At 44.4% G+C, this 19,223-nt stretch overlaps 1 protein-coding gene across 2 annotated transcripts; it reads right to left on the reverse strand.

The window, feature by feature from the left end:
- Positions 1-4,507: 4,507 nt before the first annotated feature.
- Positions 4,508-14,538, reverse strand: HAO2 (hydroxyacid oxidase 2 (long chain)). 2 transcript variants are annotated; one of them, XM_014957126.1, is made up of 8 exons: positions 14,428-14,538; positions 12,585-12,737; positions 11,662-11,813; positions 10,560-10,843; positions 9,974-10,189; positions 8,035-8,193; positions 6,260-6,329; positions 4,508-4,742 (listed from the first exon to the last, which is right to left on the reverse strand). In XM_014957126.1, exons 2-8 carry the CDS (start codon positions 12,713-12,715, stop codon positions 4,687-4,689), a joined length of 1,068 nt encoding a protein of 355 aa, XP_014812612.1. In that variant the 5' UTR covers positions 12,716-12,737; positions 14,428-14,538; the 3' UTR covers positions 4,508-4,686. The 2 variants fall into 2 exon arrangements, with proteins under 2 accessions (XP_014812612.1, XP_014812613.1); XM_014957127.1 differs by lacking the exons at positions 4,508-4,742; positions 6,260-6,329 and adding an exon at positions 6,397-6,532.
- Positions 14,539-19,223: the final 4,685 nt, after the last annotated feature.

The raw sequence follows: 19,223 nt of genomic DNA on the forward strand, positions 1-19,223 counted from the left end.
ATTCTGTAGCAGTTCCCTTTTGGTACTGATCCCTGTGGCATGATACCTGCAGAAACCTGACCAGCAGAATCTTCCCTTCCCCTTACTGCCAGGGGGCATGCAGAACTAGCCAAGAGTACAGGCATTGCCTCCATTTGGAATACACGCTGATCTGAAAGGGGAGAAAGGGCCAGGAGGATATTCTATACCATTGTGTAGTTTGAAAAATCAGGCAGGAAAATGTATGGCTGAAAGGACCAACAGCAAGAGACAGGATTGGAGAATGAGATATTTCAGCTCTGTGTTGCTCCTTATTTCCAATGCCTGCAGTCCCAGACTCCTATTGACCTTCATTTCACTTGTAAGGGCTCCATGCCTCTTCAAATCTGGCTGCAGGTGCACTGCAGTAGACCTCCAGATCATGGAGAGTGCAAATTAGTGGCCTCTGCAAATATTTCTGGTTTAAGACGTTGATGCTATCTTGTACAACAAACCTATAGAACAGCTTGATCTAAGGCTGCAATTGGTTTGGCTACTTTTAGAAGGGTTCACATGTCCTTCAGCTCTACTTGCCCTCCTACCCTCCATTCCCCAGCTACAGGGCCATGGGAAAAAAAGAGAAGGTGAGGTACAAGCTCTTTTTTCCCAAATCGTAAAATAAACGATTCTGCTTATTTTCATGATCACAGAATCATAGAATCACAGAATCATCTAGGCTGGAAGAGACCCTCAGGATCATCAAGTCCAACCATCTACCCTACTCTAAAGTTCTCCCCTACACCATATCCCCCAACACCACATCTAAACGGTTCTTAAACACAGCCAGGGATGGTGACTCAACCACCTCCCTGGGCAGCCTGTTCCAATGCCCGACCACTCTCTCTGTGAAGAATTGTTTCCTAATGTCCAGTCTAAACCTACCCTGGCGCAACTTGATGTGCCATTGATGTGGCATTACCTCTCCTTCAAAACAGATTCAATCTCATGGTACTCAACAATGGCGTTAATGAAGCCACCACAAGCCAGCTCAGCTCTGGAGATAATTTCCATCATGATTGTTTCAGGTCCAGCAGATATCTCTGAGTTTCTTAAGATGGCTTTCCTTCTTGAAAGATTTCCTTTACAATTTTAACAATCACATTCTTTCCAGCAACTTTTTTTGCTGGCTTTATATGAAAGGTGAGACCCTGGAGTCTGAAATGAGAGGTTTTTCTGCTTCAGCAGAGCAGCTTTGAGCAGTACCTCTGCTCCAAGGAGCGCAGAGTGCTGTGAAGAGGGGCAGGAGCAGGCCAGCCATGCCATGCATGGAGCACTGAGAGAATCTGTCTGCAAGTGAAAAGTATTGAAGCAAAATGCAGGTGAGAAATGGATAATTTTTCAGTTGTACCAGCCTCTCAGCATCTACTTTCCCATTTCACAGCATCAGCTCCAGAAGACATTCAGGCACCCTCACGCACAGGTGCATTCAGGCACCTGCTCCCTCCCACTGCCTGCTGGTGGCAACAGAAGCTGCTGGCTGCCCCATGGAAAAGGATGAATGTCCTGAGTCATGAAAATGCTTCACTGCCTCAAGCTGGTCACTGGCAATGATTCATTTTTTTGGTGACTTTTTTTTCCTCTTCCCTCCCCCACAGCTCCTAAAACCTGACATCCAGGTCTTCCACAGTATCCAGAAACAGATCTAAAAAAACCTAAATGCTCAGTGGGAAAGCTGCTGAGAGGTAACAGAAGCAGCATGCTGGAAATCCTGCTCCTCTGCAGAGCTTAGCCAGATGACTCAGGTCTGCCAGCAGGCACCTTCAGCCACTGCCATTTGCATAAGCTGGAAGCCTCTCTTCTAGCAAGTTAGGACCTAATGAGCATCATTTGGTTCTTCTAAGATACGTGCAAAAGAGGTGCTGCTGCTGCCCCCTTTTCCTTTGTACACCAGGAGCCAGTGGGCAACATGCTCAGTGGACACGTCTTCTCCTCCTCAGAAAAAGCAGCACCTCTTGTTGGCCAAGAGAGAGCCTTGACCAGAAACCCTGGTTTCATGGGAGGAAAGCTGGCACTTTCGTGTTGAAACTTGGTCACATAGTACTCCAGATCCACCAAACCAGGGTCAGGTAACCATGCGGCCCCGCAGAGCAGCAACTCCTATAGCATTTTCCTACAAGTAATTATTGGGTGAAGTAATGACCTCACATTCACACCGTTGCCCTCATACACAGGACAATCTCAATCATTAGCCTACAAAGTGTCACTCTTCCCTGCCTGCAGCCCCTTCCTCTTGGTGCTTTTACTGAACAGTGCCAGAGCTTCAAGGGGGAGATAGAGAGGTCCCACTTAGGGATGCCCATGCCTGGTGCCCGGAGCAGTGTGGTTTGCAGGAGCCCACCATCCAAGGTTGCCTTCTGCCAGGTATTCAAGGTACTCCACCCAGGCAGAATACCTGGCTTCTTGAGCGTAATTTACTTACACAGAAGGACATGAGCTGATCGGAGAAGGTGCAGTCGAACCACCTCTAGTACTTCTATTTATGTCAAAGAACAGGGTAGGGGGAGACCCATGTCTGGTTTTTTTGGATCCTGCAGGGTGAGGAGCCAGCCGAGGACAACAGTTCTGGATTTGGGTGTCTTCACTCCAGCTCAGCGCTGCTTTGCATGACTTGGTGCTTCCCATTTTTGCAGAACCAGGGGATTAGCAGAAAGGAGAAAGAAGAAAATAGCTGTGAGTGTACAAGAAAGGGAGCCTTGTGTGCATGGGAAGACTGAGAAATGCCCAGCGAGCTGGAACTTCTTTGGCAGAAAATGACATTTGGCATCTCATTGCTGCCCAGCATCCCTCAGCCATTTGTGCTGCCCTAAAGTGCCATAAAAGCAGTGGCTGCGCCAGTGAGTCTGACCTTAAAAGCTATTTATAAGGAAATGAGGTTAGGTGTCTTACTAGATATTTTTGAAATCACATTACATTTTTAAAAAATAGGTACGTTAGCAGTTTTCATGTGTGTACAGTCCTAGCTTACCTAGCTTCATTTGAAAGGCCTTATTAAGCCTGAGTAGTTAAATCAGTTAAACTCTTTATGGAGATTCAGCTTATTTCCAGTCACACTGGCCCAATTCCCCACTGGTTCACACACCACATTTATAACAAAGACCAAAGGTGCACACAGGAGTTTTAACCATTTCAAATAGATGAATTCTCTTTACACCTTTACTTGAATGGCATTATGTAAAGATTAAAAACAAAGTATTGTTAAACTCCTCCTAGGGAGAATAGTTCAGAGTAAATACTCATGCTGCAGCCTATTGATAGAGAAAAACCCCATCAGCTCCAAATAATACAACATTAACAGATATCTGCCCTGCCTGCAGGACCTTATATGCCCCCACCCTGCCTCACTTCTGCTCCTCAGTAGCTCCCTCAGCTCTGGGCAGCAGAAGGCTTCCTCTCCAGGTAGCAAGATGGCATCTCTGGCATTCCCACCAATGGTCCATGACACCAGGAGGCTCATGTTAGTCAGCAATATATATAAATTATAGCCTAGATGAGGACCAAAATTTTTCTGAAGAAAAAAACAATGGGGAAAGGGGGCTGGTGTGGAACAGAGAGATGATGCAAGGAGATGGAATGAGGAAGAAAGAAAGAAAGAGAGAGAGGAAGGAAGGAAGGGAGGAAGGGAGGAAGGGAGGAAGGGAGGAAGGGAGGGCGAGCTCCTAGTTTTTACTAAGTACCCGTCACCGGTGGGTGATGGCAGGTGGGTGGCATGGCCAAGGTTGTGCTTCATCGTGAGAAGGCAAGACCCACATCTCACGAAACAATTTAGGAAGACCCTTAGGAAGGATTGAGCAAGGGTTTATGCTACTCTATGCTGTCAGCAGGCTCACCACTGCCTCTGCACCATCTTCTGAAATCAAAGGCCATGTGCTGCTTGGGTGGTGGCAGCAGTTCCTTTCCTTTCTGCCAGCCTGTGCTGGCCACACTCATCTGATGGCAGAGACCAGGGCACTGGGTGACTTATATATGCATTGTAATAGACTTGTGCTGTGCTCTGAGCATGCATAGGTCCTGTTGGCTGCTTGGATGAATTTGCTGTGCAAATTAACTATGTAGTGAAGGAAGAGCCTTTCTCGGCAGTGAGCACGGGGTGATGCTTTGGTTACTAGTGATTTCATTGCTCTGAATTTAGAAAGGGTAGGCAAAAACTGCCTCCACCTCCAAAAGGTAGCTGGGGTGCCTGTTAGCTGATGCATCTTGTTTCTGTATCTGCTGTGAATACACATCCAGGAAAGCCCAAGCTATGGAAGATATCAGCCACAACACTTACTGACCCAGAGCAAGAAAGGTGTGTAGCTTGAGTTGCAGCCAGACTTTGTAAGACAACCAAGTGGAAGAAACAAGGGACGTAGTTTTCTATATCTGCCTGCCTGATGAAACAGAGCTTGGGAGTAAGGCTCAACACAGGTAATACCACAGAACAGCCAGTTTAAAGTAAATGTATTTTAGCAAGTCACAATTACCCAAAGTGTTAAAGAACTAACTGGTCTCAATAAAAGCAGAGAACGGCCTTTGCTAAAATGGAGCTTTTCCTCATCTCCTCTGAAGTTTCCTGAAGGCCTTATCAACTGCTTATTGCACTTTCAACATTTGCACCCCTTTTTCTCTCTTCAGTCCGGTTGGGACCTCAGTGTGAGCTGCCTCTGTTTGGTGGGCGTTGCAGGAGGTTGTTCACAGCTTGGAGAACTGAACGAGGTGTTGGCCAATCTCTGAGACACTGGCACAGCCTGAAATAAATAGAGAAATGAAACAGGTTGGTAAGAGAGAGAGGAAGAATTACTTTACTGAAAGAGTGGTCAGGCACTGGAACAGCCTGCCTAGGGAGGTGGTTGAGTCACCACCCCTGGAAGTACTTAAGAAATGTGTAGATGTGCACTTCAGGGCATGCTCTAGTGGCGGAGATTGTAGGGGGTTTTTGTGTGCATGTAGTTGGACTTGGTGATCTAGAGATCCTTTCCAACCATGATGATTCTGTGATTCTGTTTGTGGATGAAAACTGGAAGGCTCCCTCTCTGAATCACAGTCTAGTCTTGTATGAGCCATGTGGAGATGGTACTTCAACAGCTCATTCATAGGAGCCCTACTCCTCAATGGCATCTTCAGCCTTGAGGTTAGGCTCTGGGCTTCCTGCACAAGAAGACACAGAAACATGAAAAAAAAGAAAAGGATTCTTATAACAAGCTGAGCAGGGAGGCATCTGACCCAGCCAGAAGTGAAAGGTGGACAGAAAAGACACAGTAATTGCCATGTGTCAAGTGACTGGAGGTGGAGATTTGCATTGCCATTTTGTTTGGTCAAATCTGGGTGGCATTTCACAGCCCTGCCGAAAAGGTTGCAAGTTGCTACTCTTGCTGAGTTCAGTGCCCTTTTGCATGTAGCGAAGAGTGAGAGCCTCCTGGAAAAAAAAAAACCCAAACTTGTAGGAATCCTTACTATTTGAAAAAGTAATCCAAAAAGCCAGCCTGTTAGGCAATGCCCAACGGGATTTCAGTTCCAGTTTCCCAGTCAGCATTGCTGTCCAATTGAGTTCACAGTTGCTGGAGCATGAAAATCTTTAAAACGTGATTTGAAGTGGGATAAGACCTTTTACTGATGTGTGAATACTTCTGCGCTAGATCTGCACGTCGTACTCGTTCATGTGTGAAACTGGAGTTTGCACTTGGGCTGCGCAAATTTGCTGTTCCGTCAGGGGGGGGGTCAAACGTGGCAGCTACAAGTGGGAGCTAAAGTGAGAAACACAGAATGAGGAACAAGAGTAAAAGCTTGGAGGAGACATGGAGGCTCTTAAAGCACGTCCGATGTGGAGATTGGAACCTGCACCAACAGAGTGTATTCTGCAATACAAAGAGAAAAATTCTGCATCCAAACTTTGCATGCAGCAAAAAAATTGGTTGCATTTTACCCTGGTAAGCATTAAATTAGATACTGAAAAACATATGCTGCAATTCCCAGAAGAACAGAAATTCCAAGTTTTGCTCAGGTCTACTTAGCAGGTTTGTATCTCTTTAATTGGGTCAGAAAACCACTTTAACCTACTTCTTCCTTGCAGGCTTCATTGCTATGGCACCTGAAATGCCAAGTGATTTCACAGGAAGCAAAGGATCACCTTAAATATAGTACCTAGAACCAGCAGAGCCCACACGGATTCCCTTTTTGTGACCCGTCCATCAGACTTCTGACATTAGATGGCTTGCACGCAGAAACCTCTGTAACACCAATTGGAAACAACCTGAAAAATGCTTACCAGCTAAGGCCATCGACAAGCGAAACTCATCCTGCAGAATTCTCAAAACGTCCTGAAGACCTTCTTCACCCTGCTCCAACAAAGAAAGCAGTCAGGGTAAAAGGAGCACTGGCACGGAGCGAGGCTGCAGGATGCTTGCGCTGTGAGAGCTGGGACAGTCCCTTAACTCCGTGCCAATTCCAGTCCCTCATACGGATGAATGATTAAAACGATATGATGGATGTGCTCAGTTCATCACAGATTAATTTAGATGCTTTTCCTTTTGTGATACATCTGAACAGGGAAAGAAAACAAAGCTGTTTTTCACTTCTGACATTTTCTAGCTGTTTTTTTTTTTTTCTTAGCTTTCAGTTAACCTCAACCAATGGGCTTGTTTTAAAATGTCAAGCTTTACAATGCTGACAGTATTTTATGAAGTAATGAGAGTTTTATATATGGTACAGCTTTAAAAACTTTTGTTTACTGAGATACCAGACTGAATCTTTAAAAATAGTACCCTCTGTGTTTTCCTCGGAGCAAGTAACACCAAGAAGTTCAAAATCCAATAAAATGTACATATGATTTTGATCTTATTGTAAAGTAGTAGATGATTTTTAGATGATTTTTCTTTTTTTTTTTTCTCTTAAATTTTATTTTTATTTCTTGCAATAAAGAATGCTTTGAGTGCAGACAATGTCAGTGTTTGTTCATGCCCTTCCTCTCTTGTATGCTAGGGTAAGGATTGAGATACAGCTTTAGGAATACTCTATGGGATATAATACCAAAGCACAGTTGAACTCAAAAAATCCAATCATCTCCTTTCTGATTGCATTGCAGAATAAAAATGCAGGCAACTCACAGCAACACTCTTTTCATGTTAGACCCTTTTTCTCTCTTTACTGGCAGCAGAAACAGTGCTGCCACCTCTTCCAGGTTTCTCAGAAGATTCAGGTGTTTTCTTGCTGAAAGTCTAGCTACTGGAATCCACAGCAATAACACCACTGGATAGCAGTCTCATTCAAAAGATAGGAAATGTTTGTAGATCATAAAAAAAATATATTTTTTGTTCTAGAGAAAAGCTTGAAAGCTCCAACCCAGAGGCTAAAAAGCAAAAATCTAGCAAAGCAAACAACTGGTATAATTACATTGTAATTTTAATTATATTATGTTAACCTTCTGCCTCAGAGACCTCATTCATGACTGGCTCATAGAAATATTCTAGTCATTAAGAAGCAACAAAGCTGGAACTGAGATAGCAGTGGCACACTCAGGCTCCTACAGGACATGGTTGTGCTCAGTCTTGTCCAAAATGTTACAAACACCAGTGGGCTAGAGTTCTATTCGTATTTCCGAAGAATTTATAACATCACTATGAAACTGATGTACCAAACCCGTGTATTTTTGCCAAGTAAGCTGACAGTAAATAAAATTGTCGGGTTCATCTTTGTAGCAAATAAGCCTGCCTTCAGTTTTCAGAAGCACCGATGGTCCTGAGTCCTATGGTATTTTAGCACCAAACTGCAACACCAAGAAATCAGGTCCCACAATACAGTTTTATCGGCTACAAAGCCATATTTGAAATTGTAAAATTCAGTAGTATTTTTACATCACAGAAAAAGTCTGGTTTTGATTCAGTTTGGGGTTTTTCCACTTAAAATTCAGCAAAAAAACAACAACAAAAAAAATACGGTAAGATTCTTCACTGCTGAAAACTGTCTCTATGACTTTTAAATAACAACAACAGAGTGTTGGAGAGTATGAGAAGTAAAAACACAAACTCAGAGCTCCTTACTCACCTTGTAAGCCAGACCCCATAAAGCTGGTCTTCCAATAAAGACGCATTTTGCTCCTAGTGCCAGTGCCTTTAACACATCGCTTCCTTTTCGTATTCCACCGTCTAAATACACTTCGACTCTGCCTTGTACTGCTTCCACAACCTCAACCAGAGCATCAATCTGCAAAGAAGCAGCCACTCTTGAAGCACACCTTGAGGTCAACTTTTGAGTCCCAGAGAGAGAGAAGATATTCCAAAGAGACAGGAAGGGATGCGATGCTTTAACAGCATACCTTCTTGAAATGAAACAGGACAATGCATCACAAATAGCTCAGCACAAAAAGCTGCAGAATAAAGTGCAGCTCCCTTTCCTCTTTGCTAGGGAGTTAATTCTGTTTTCTGGTGCTTTGCTTATACTGACGTCCTTTGCTAGCACTTCTGATAAGTGAGAAAGTAACACTTTCACTTGCTTTCTGAAAGGTTTTAAAAATAAATTTCAATGGAAATAATTATTGTTAATATCCTACTTTCATTTGAGACAATGATCAATGTTATAAATGTTTGTAAAAAAGGCTGATGTTAAACTTTTCCCTGCTACTGTCCAATTTGCCTAGCCTTACATTTCAACCTAATCCTGGTGACCACCTGTCGAAAGCTTTCTCAGGCAATGTATCATCTTCTCCAGGATAAATCTCCTGACTCACTAAGGTCTTTTCTGTAGAGCACAGTGCAGTGCCAGGCTGGCAATGCAGGGCAGTACCACGCAGAGATGCTGCCTCTGGTTTCAAAGGGAGTATATCCAGTGGCAGGACATTGCACTAGACCTAATTAACTCTCCTTCACAGCAAACCCAAAGGTCTCTTTTTCTACAGTCTCTGATACTCTTTTGCCTTCTCTTCATCTTTTTTTTTTTAAGTAGAGCAGCTATAACTAAGATTACTAAGTAGATTTTTCCAATTGGTCATAATTTTTTTCAAAATTTCAGCCTGAAAACATTCAGGCTGAAATTTTCCAGGAGTAGCCCAACAAGAGCAGGGACAATAGCTTCTGCTGCCAGGCTTGGTACCAGACAGCTAACAGAGCTGAACTACGTATCTACTGGTTTGTCTGTGCACGTAAAGATTCTTTTAAGGTAGAAGAGCAGTTTAACATGGATGCCATTTCCATTATTGTGTTATTTAGCATTTAGATATACTTTTTTAATCATTATTGTCAGCCTTGACATACAATAGAAGAGGATTCCCTGGTGCCTATTTGCATTTTACAGAGGAAGACAGAGAAAAGAAAGTCCATAAGATACTATGCAATGCAGAAGTGTAAAAGAAGAACAGTTTGAAAAACTGACAGAAGCCAAATTAAACCAGTGAAATACACATACGCCCAAACAACCCACAATTTCTTTGTACAGATTAAAAAGCGAGAGAATTTTTCTCCAGATAAATTATCCTTTTTCTGGCTCATGAAAGTCAATAAATTCCCATTTAGCTTTGTGTCTGTAAATACGCAAGCAGACTTCACACTAAATCTAGCTGCATTGTTTGTGCATGCTTTGGCAGATGTGAACAATGAGAATACATTATGCTCTCATTTGTACATTTTTGGTTCCAGAGCTTCATTTTATTTTTGCTGCAGTGCGCAAAGAGTACGTGTGCACTGCATCAGCTAACGAAAACACTGGCAGAAAACTTCTACTCGCTTAGGCCAGTAGTTTATTTGCAGTTCTGTGGGTTCAGCACTGCTTACAGAAAACCTCCCGAGAAGCTGAGAAAATACGTCAGTGGGTAGCCCATGCCAAGGCATGCATCTTATCAGTTAAAAGCTAAAGGGCAGCTACACACATCCACAGCCACGCCACAAACTCACTAGTCCACAGGAAGCATATAGACAAAGACGAGCTTAGAGATACCCAGGCAAAATTTGCATACAATAAACACTCGTGGGACACCCGTTTTCCCACTTACAGTAGCAGGTCCTCCATCCAGTTGCCTTCCACCGTGATTGGACACAATAATTCCCTGAACTCCATGTCTCACTGCCAGCTCTGCATCTTCTTTCGTCAAGATGCCTTTGACGACGATGGGCAGGTGGGTCAGGCTCCGCAGCCAGTAGATATCATTCCAGGTGACTGAAGGATCCAAGCTGTTGGGTGGCAGTCCGTACTCAGAACAGTCATCTCCCTACAGCCATAGGACAGAAGGAGACCTCATCTGAGTTGTAACAATACAAAGGCTCCTTGAGGTCTTTCCCTGCTCTAGAACAGATTAATTAAACTTGCCAACAGATATGTTCATCAGCTCTGGAAACCATCTGTCTCTGGAGGAGAATAATTACAATGGGGATGGAGATCACTGTCTCTAAGGAAGCTGGACTGGCAGTTTGAAGCCAGAACCCAGGCTGGCAGGAGGTCAAGCCAGGACGCTGCAGAACCAGAAAGGGAGAAGATACGCCCTGGGTACAGCAGATGCCAAAGCAGCAGTTACCCGGTGGTTTTGTCTCATGTGGTACACACCAGCGCCGTGAATGAAAGGACAGGCTCATTTTACAAACCTCAAAGGCTCCTTCCAAGTTCTTCAGTTTCATGTGGGGAGGAAGGCGGAAACCATTGCGGACATCGTCGCGTCTTTTGCCCGTGTAGGGCAGATCCGCGGTGAGGACGAGGGCCTGGAAACCCAAGGCCTCCGCCCGTTGGACCAGCTGCTGGGAAACCGCCCTGTTGCGGTGGATGTAGAGCTGGAACCACCGGAGGCCGCCGGGGGCTGCCACGGAGATCTCCTCCAGCGAGCAAGTGGAGTACGTGCTGGCGATGTAGCAGGTGTTCATTGCTTTGGCCGCTTCGGAAGGTATTGGAAAATAATCAGAATCAAGGTCATTTCAACGGTCCCTGCCAGACACCGGGTACAAAAGTGGTTTTTTTTTACATACAGTTTGCAGAGAACACCTGAACTCTTGTTTTACTTCTATCCTACCAAAAACAGCGCTCCATCAAATGACAAATACACCCTCAGGGTTAAAAGTGGCTTTATTTACCTTGCACTGTTGTAGCATCATGGCTAAGAAAGCAGCAAAAAGAGAGGCAATTAACCAACTGGTGCTTTCATTTTGCTACTATTTTTTTTAAAAAGCGTGAAATTTATGACTATGTCCTTACAGGAATACACTGTCAAATGCACTCAGTGTACACAGAAACACACACAAAGGTCAGCTCTCCAAACCCACCACAAAATTTGGGAGGAGAGGTTATGCTTTTCTCCAAGGGAGACGGAGTTCTTCCCAGTAACAAGGAATTTACAGGCTGAGTCCCATCCACCACTTTTCTGTCCTATCTAGAGCCAACAGCACTGATGACCTATGTGGTCCTTGGTGTACCCCAGAAATGCATCTATCTGAAGTTTGCAGCAGCCCTCCCAGGGCTGATCTCATAATAGTGGTAGCTGGAGAAACACAGCAATGTCTATAAAGCTCCCCACACACTCTGTATCACCAGACCCAAGTGGGTGATCCACAAAAAGGGGTTGTCAGAAAGTGGGAAAGGAGTTTTCCTCTTCAAGCCTGAAGATTTTGCTCAGTCACACTTCAAGTCATCCTAACAGTTTCTTGAGGTTTTCCCACAAGCCTCTTTTTGCTACAGAGCAACAGAGTAGAAGAGTACCTCTGGCTGTGCTTTTCTCTCCGTCAGGCCATGCTAGCTGGTGGAAGCCAGTAGGGGCAATTCCTACAGGAAAGCTGATTTCAGTCCCCAGGAGCTTAGTCCTAATGTCCATCACAGACACATCCCGCAACATACGTGGCCGGAAACGAATTCTGTAAGGCAATAAAACCCCCTCAGGATTGTAGCTGCCCGGTGGCTTTTTCTGAAGTTTCATGGAAACTAGGTCTTCACTTGCCTATTGCAATGCAGGAACCTGAGCCAATAAGTAAACCAGCACATAATAGCATTTTTGTCCTTTCTTTTCACTTTTAGAGGTCAATCCAGCCAGCAGTTCAGCCACTTCCACTTTTCATTAATCTCATACTCCTGCTCACTGGCCACAGTACATCATTTCTGCATTCCCCACTTCATCTCACCATCTCTTGTTCTCCCCTCTGTTGATCCCACAGATTCCTTCTACTCGCAGCCCAGTCCCAGGTTGCTGCCTTCCTCTCCACCATTCATGAGTCTGTCCTCACTGTACATCGTGCCTGCCCTGGCTGTCTGCAGCATGTTCCCCAAATCCCACACTACTTACACATAGGCTTCCTGCTGGTCACCACATGCTCCCCTTCACATCTCATTCTGTTATAGCTGCTCATCCCTTTTCCTGTCATACCATACCATATCACACCACACCATACCATACCATACCACTCCACTTGCCTGGACCCCCAGCACCCCTTATGCCTCATAAAATCTGTGTCATGTTAGGCCAGCATCAGAGCACACAGCATATGTCATTCATGTAAGTGCATTTTGCTTGGGGACCACCTAAAAAGGGCAAGGTGGAAGGAGCATTTGCTTGTGAAGTCCAAACACTTGCACAAAAACATAGTTTAAAATCTTCCAGTACAACAACCCTCATTTCCTCCTTGCATTACCTTTTATATGCCAGGATGTTTTCATCTCGAGTGTTACAGTCATCTGCTCCAGCTGCAAAAAAATCCCAAGCAATCTTGGGTAAATACTTTTTAGCATAAGCTTCGAAGTCTGAAAGACACACCATAGCCATTGCTGAGAGAGGCCCTGGGAACCTTGAAGAAAAGAATAACAGGGAGAAGAAATTAAATCCCTGAACTGTCATTCTCTCTTCCAGGGGTTCTAAAGTCACTTAAGGCAAACCTTGGACCCATCTGTCTTGTAAAGAGTTGCTGAGAGGTTGTCCCAGCCTATCTTGCCATTTATCCTCTCTCCTTGTATGAGGAAAACTTGCAGCCATAAGAATAGGAAGAAGCTTGCACCTCTGTGCCTCTCTTTATTCTGTCTTAAACAGAAGCCTGAAGAGGACATTTTAGGTCCCCTGCTATTTTAAGACAGAGCAATTGTGTAATTCTGTCATAAATTCCATCTTAAAACTAGCTGGGGTTTTTTGTTCCAGTAATTCTCCTCAAAGTTTCTCCCAAAACATCATTTGCTGGATTACCCCTTAGGATGGCTCCCTGACTGAACAATTAGTTACGGAGTGCAGTGACTAAATACAAGCTCATAAAATCTGGAAGCAAGTAAACACGGAGCCTACATCTAACCTGCTCCAGCATGAACGCATCGTAAAACTATGTCCAGACTCTGAGTGCAAGCCACTGTCAAGGCCAGCACTGCAGAAAAACAAAGTATATTCTACAGATCTTCATTTCCATTTTGTAACAAATATCTTCTGTGCATTTGCTGTTACTGCAGCACCGATACATGCTAAAAAAAAAAGAGGATACAAAATTTGGACAAACTACGAGAAAACACTGGCAAAAAGCAAATTCCACCAAGTGAAACATGATTCTAAGAACTACCCTCGATCTTTCAGGGAACAGAAGTGACGTTGTGTGACCCAGATGTCTAATCAAACCAACATAAATGCTGCCTAGCAAATGTCTGCACTTACATGCTTTTGAACCAGCCAGGGCTAAAAACTATGCAAATTAATGTTTTAGCAAACCATGTGTGTGCGAAGTTAAACCCCTCCTGGACCAATAACGGGACCAGGACCTAACATCTTGCACGAGGAAACATGTAGAAAACACAGACAAAATCAATTTGCTAAATCGTTTGTTACAATTACTTCCACAGCTCTGATTATAATAGGCATTTTCCAAGGTATATGAAAACATGAACTTTTCAACCAGCTATGGTTTGGGGTCTAATTTTTCTAAAAACGTACAGGAAGAAGCAAATATCCTAGGATGTTTCAGGATTAGCCTCCCACAGCAGATCAGCAGAGGTTGTAAGCTTCACTAAAACCAGTCCTGTGCGTCCCATGTTGTAGGTTTCTGACAGAGATAAACACCCAGGTTATGGACACAGACCCAAGCTATCAAACTGCAGACCTGGACATGTCTCACTGACTGAGGGGCCTGTGTATGCACTTGAAAATTAGGACTCACAGTTCTCTGCTAGGAAAGAGCCCAAGACGAGGGACTCACTGGAGGATAAAGAAGAAATGTGACTGATTTCTTCGGTATTGTTTTGTCTCCTCTGACAGGCGTTCTCTCTATGCTCTCTCTCTGTGCCTTCAAGACACCAAATGCTGCTGCTAGCACAAGCCTTCATACATTGTACATTGTGATAAACCGCAAACTGCTTATCATGACTTCTGCTTCTCCAACTGTTAGAAAGGCCAAAGCAAGAACTAAAACATAAACCAAGTCCTCTCTTGACAAAATAAATGGGAATTTTAAACAATCCAGGCCAGGTCCTCATTGTCTCCCAATTCAGACCTCAGTTCAGACTTACTTGGAGTTTCAGGGAGAGCGGCAGGAGGTGAGATCCTCTCCTTTAAGATCACCTGCAAACAGGATGTAGAGGTGGTCTTTTCACTGAGTAGCTGCTGTTTTTTCTGGAGTCAATAAGCAACTACCAGCGATTAAAGCTCAATCCTGCAGTAAACTTTGTACTGTTTGTATAACAGTAACTTTGTTTTGCTATCAGGTGATTAGAAGTTCCTTCCAAAAGCAAGCGTCACTTCGTCAGCAGCACGATTGCCTGGGACACAGCATGGGAGCTGTGCTCTTCAGCGGTGGCTGAAGGCTGTGCATTCATTTAGGGAAGCAACAGTATTTCGGGGGGTTTGACTGAATCTCTAAACTTTGGTAACTTGCTGCTGAATGTGCTACGAATTCCACCAAAATGATGATCCACAGACAGGGTGATTTGTCACAAAGCTACAGAGCCTTAAATCTTTACCACCACACATGGGAAATTATTTTTTTGCTTCCTATCATGTATGAACAAGCAAAGGACTTTGTGTCTTCTGCCATTTTTGGAGGGCTATGAGTGCTCTCATGATCTGGTTGCTCTCCCACTGGGCTTGCAGATTCCCTCCTCTGTCTCCCCACCCATCCTTGTCCCAGATGGACCATGGTTCCTCTCCTTTTCCTGTGCCTAGAGCTGGTGAAACTTCTCTATGCTTCCCTCTCTTTCCCCTGCTAAGCATTACAAACCAGGACTGAGGTGCCAACAGATTTATGATATTGACTTAAATTTGTGAGATATGAAAAGTAAACACTGGACAGTTTAATTTGTCCTTTGGTTTTTTTAAGCCTTTAGGGTTCATGTTTTCAATTTGTCCATGCAAGCAAGAGAGATTGAAACTTTGATTTTTACCAACTAAAAATTGAGCTATTTTTCTCACAAACATGTGGTACCAGGTGCAGAGGGTGAGGCAGAAACGTGCAGCTGGGGCAGGGAGTGAGCTGAAGGACCGGGGAAGAGTTGGAAGCTGAACAGAGCTGCAGCCTCAGGACCTGGTGTCCAAGAGTCTGGTCTGATCCAGGACTGCAGATCTGAAATTTCTGACAGCAGAAATCTGAGGCCACTGACAACTTCTTTTCAGCTGTAGTGAACATCTTCTCTTACATGTATTCATGAGACCCTGCCCAAACTCTACCAGGAATGATCACCTCTAGCAACACCTTTTCAAACTTTTTTAAATTCAGCCTTCAGAGCTTGTTATCTGCCGATAGCACTGGGAAGCTTCTGGCATCTGGCTATGGATACACGTGTCACGAGTGGGACAAGGTGTGTACGCTTAGCAAGTGTGCCCGTGGGCTCCTTGCTTTGCTTTCCTGCCCAGGAACAAGCCACGCAGCAACCAGCCTTCAGATCACTTCTTGAAGAGAAGCTTAAAGTGCCATCTCTGTCTGCAGAGAAGGGAGTGCATCTCTGGGAAGGGAAGGAAAATCCTGTGCTCGTTATCCCTCCGCTAGATGTCAGCTTTGGGTCATATATATTGATCTATGGTAGTAATAGCAACACCCAAAAAAAATAATCAGTCCTTGATGGACTGCCAGGCACTATGGCCTTAAAACTGATATGATCACAAGAGCGCCTGCTAATATGTTTGGAAATCTTCATTCCCTGTCTTTTATTCTTAACATTTTCTGGTGCACAGCATAGCAATAAATGTAGCTACATCTGGTCTGGCCCGATCTTCGTTTCAGGCTCCAACTTATCTGCAGGGTCGTCTGTCATATTCCTCATTATGCTGATCTCAGTACTCCCCGACTTCAGGGATGCACATCGCAGCCAACTCACCAAACCATAAAGTTTATGGTTTCATGGTTATCATAATTTTACATGAATTAGAAATACTCTGTGACTACTGTATTTTGGATCAGGAGAGAGGAAAAATCTCTGCTTTTGTGCTGTGGCTTTTAAGAGACTGTACTCTGCATCTAGATTGTCTTCCCTCAGCAATGGACTCAATTCGAAGCAGCAATGATTTCTTATCCCATAAGCTATATTTTTTCTAATCCTAGTTAGACTTCTGATTTAGCTGGGAAGTTCTAAGGAACCAAAGGAACCCAAGTTTTAAAGTTCTGGAGCTCTTTCACTGGAGTACAATAAAAGACTTAAAAAGACTCTCTAAAAACTTTACTGGAAGAAAATAATATAGGAAATACTCACACATCTGGTCCAGCCTTGCAGGTAAAGTGTCAAGCAGTCAACACACAAAGCCTGATTTTTGTACAGATCTGCACAGCTGGGGTTTTGCAGTTGATTACTTTTCAATAGTAACATAGTCAAAGGCTCGTGAGTCCAAACACAAAGATCCTGTGTAAATCTGTGCTCAAATTCCTATCACAATCATGATGCTCGTTACTCCAGTTGGGTTATATTTGTTTGCTTTTCACAGATGGCAAATCGCCATGGGTCAAGTTGACATCTATCTCACTTGCTGCATCCACCAGTGGTGGGTTCAGCCTTCGGACTTTACAACACTCCAGTGAAGAATCTGGTGAACTCCAAGCAATGTAAATAACTCAGATCACATAACAGTTTGCGTACAGTCACCACTGCTTTTCCTTATCAGATGTCTTTCTTGGGCATAGGCCCTATGTTTGGAAGGAAAACGCTTTTTCCTTGCATGTCAGTCATGCAAGAAAGTTTTCCCAAAATTAAATATTTAAGTAGCCATCCCTCTATTATAGGTGGAGATGGCAACAAATCTTATATTTAACATTGCCTAACACTCTCAATTATAAGATCCAGTTTTCCGTTGCTTTTAATTTTGTCATATTTTAATCATTCTAGGCTGAAATTTTCCATCCTTGGTCTCTGTGTAGGGCTGAATTTTTTTGGGAACATTTCACTGAAAGCCGGTCAGCGACTTCCAAGAATGAGGTTAGTGAAAACTATGGTGGTTGGCCCATGCTGAAAATGTCTTACAGTGGTTTCACTGCAGTTCAGTGCTTCATGAAGGGGCTTGAAATTAGCAGGGGCTGATCCCTGGGGGCATCAGCCTGTACTTGCTGGCCATATGAAAATCCATCCAGATCTGACCTAGCTGTAAATCACTGCTCTGTACTTGCACATGCTCAGCAGAGCTTGTCTGAATTCCAGATGTTAGCTTTACTAAAGACCTGCCTAGCGCAGAGCATGCTTCTGCCCACAGCCAAAGGAACTCAGAAAGCCCCAAATATGAGCAGAGGGCAGAGAGCTGGCTACCCCTCACTCTCCTGCCCCCCTGCCACCCGTGCTTGATTCAGCCTTAAACAGGCCTGGAGGGGAAAGGAAAGAGTGAAATAATGGCTCAAAAGAGGAGCTGCAGGACAGTACCTAGGGACAGGCAGGGTGGGAAGGGGCAGAGACAACAAGGTCAGAGGCAGAGCAGATGGGACTAAAACAGAACAGGGACATGCCAGGATGACACGACTTCAGGGGGACAGAAGAATCAAGAGAATGGGACAAATCTGGGGAAGAGGCAGAAGAGGACAGTCTGGGACACACCAGGCAGAAAGAGTTCTAGGAGACTACCAAATATTTGGCTGTTCTTTCTGTAACCACCTCTGTCTCCAAAACCCAAAAGAGAGCTTGATTTATTCTTAGCATTGCTCTGTAGAACAACAAATAGCTACAGATCCCTTTGGGAAAATGCGTCTCATCTACCCCCAGTGCTAGATTCTCAAAAAGGAAAAGTGTTTCCCGCTAGCAGATGACGCCATTAGCTCATGTGGCAGGGCTCTGTGCTGTGTGTCTGGAGGTCCAACCACATAAAGTCCCACGTCTCCCCTGTACAGTCACATGTGGTAAAATGCCATTTCTGGGCCTTTCTTTCTGGCTTACCTAATGTCCTCCTACGTCACCTAGCTATGAGTTTTCCCATAAGGGAGCTGCATCTCACTTTGACATCTGCATCAGCATCAGAGAGAGAGGGTCTGAAGCAGATGAGGTTTAAGTAGGATGCTCTGGGGAGCACCCAGCAAAGCAAAGACGTGCTAAACCCGTGTCAACAGGGCACGGTGAAACCACAGGATGCAAAAGCAGACTGGGTCTGAAGAGAAACGCTGGGGCTGGTAGTCCACAGCCAGTTAATTGCTAGGAAGGCTGTGTCGGCACAACCTCCCTGCTTCCAGTCTGTGAGCATTCAGAGCTGTTCTTGGGGTTATTGGCACACTGGCCTGACCTTTGTGCCCCTGGCTGTAAAATAGAGATGACTTTGCCACCATGTACAGCACCAGTTCAAGACCATTTTTTTTTTTGGCGGGGGTCTGCAAGAGATGACAGACTTAGATTGCCTGAAATAAGGCAATTCAAATTCATGGACATGTTGGGAACACCATTCCTCATGGGGTCCTATCCCAGTTGCCTCACGCTGCCACTGTGGCCCTGTACATGGAATCTCATCCTTTTACTCTAGAGAGTTCAGGTCAGAAAAATAATGATCCTCTCCCCTTGCAAGGTGCAAGGGTCCTTTCTGTCCTCTCGCAAGGGGAAGAGAATCAAGCAGAGTGGACTTTCCAAATCACAGACCGGATTTCCAATTTTATCCCAACCCAAGCCACAGCAGGACCTTTCAGCTGACAGCTCCTTTGATGTAGGAAGTCTACCTCTCTCCCACACCACATCTGTCTTAGCCTCCCTGCAGGTGGCAGCTCATAGGTGGTGCACAATGTATTCTGCCATCCATCAGTCTGAATCTTCCTACATCTCTAGAGTCCCTTGGTAACCTGTATTTTTGTGCTATCCTTTCTTTTATCTCATCCTTACTCTTTTTTCCTTCATTCCTCCTTCCCTCTCCCTTGCCCCGC

Source organism: Calidris pugnax, unplaced genomic scaffold (assembly GCF_001431845.1).
Source record: "Calidris pugnax isolate Ruff unplaced genomic scaffold, ASM143184v1 scaffold225, whole genome shotgun sequence".
NCBI lineage: Eukaryota > Metazoa > Chordata > Aves > Charadriiformes > Scolopacidae > Calidris > Calidris pugnax.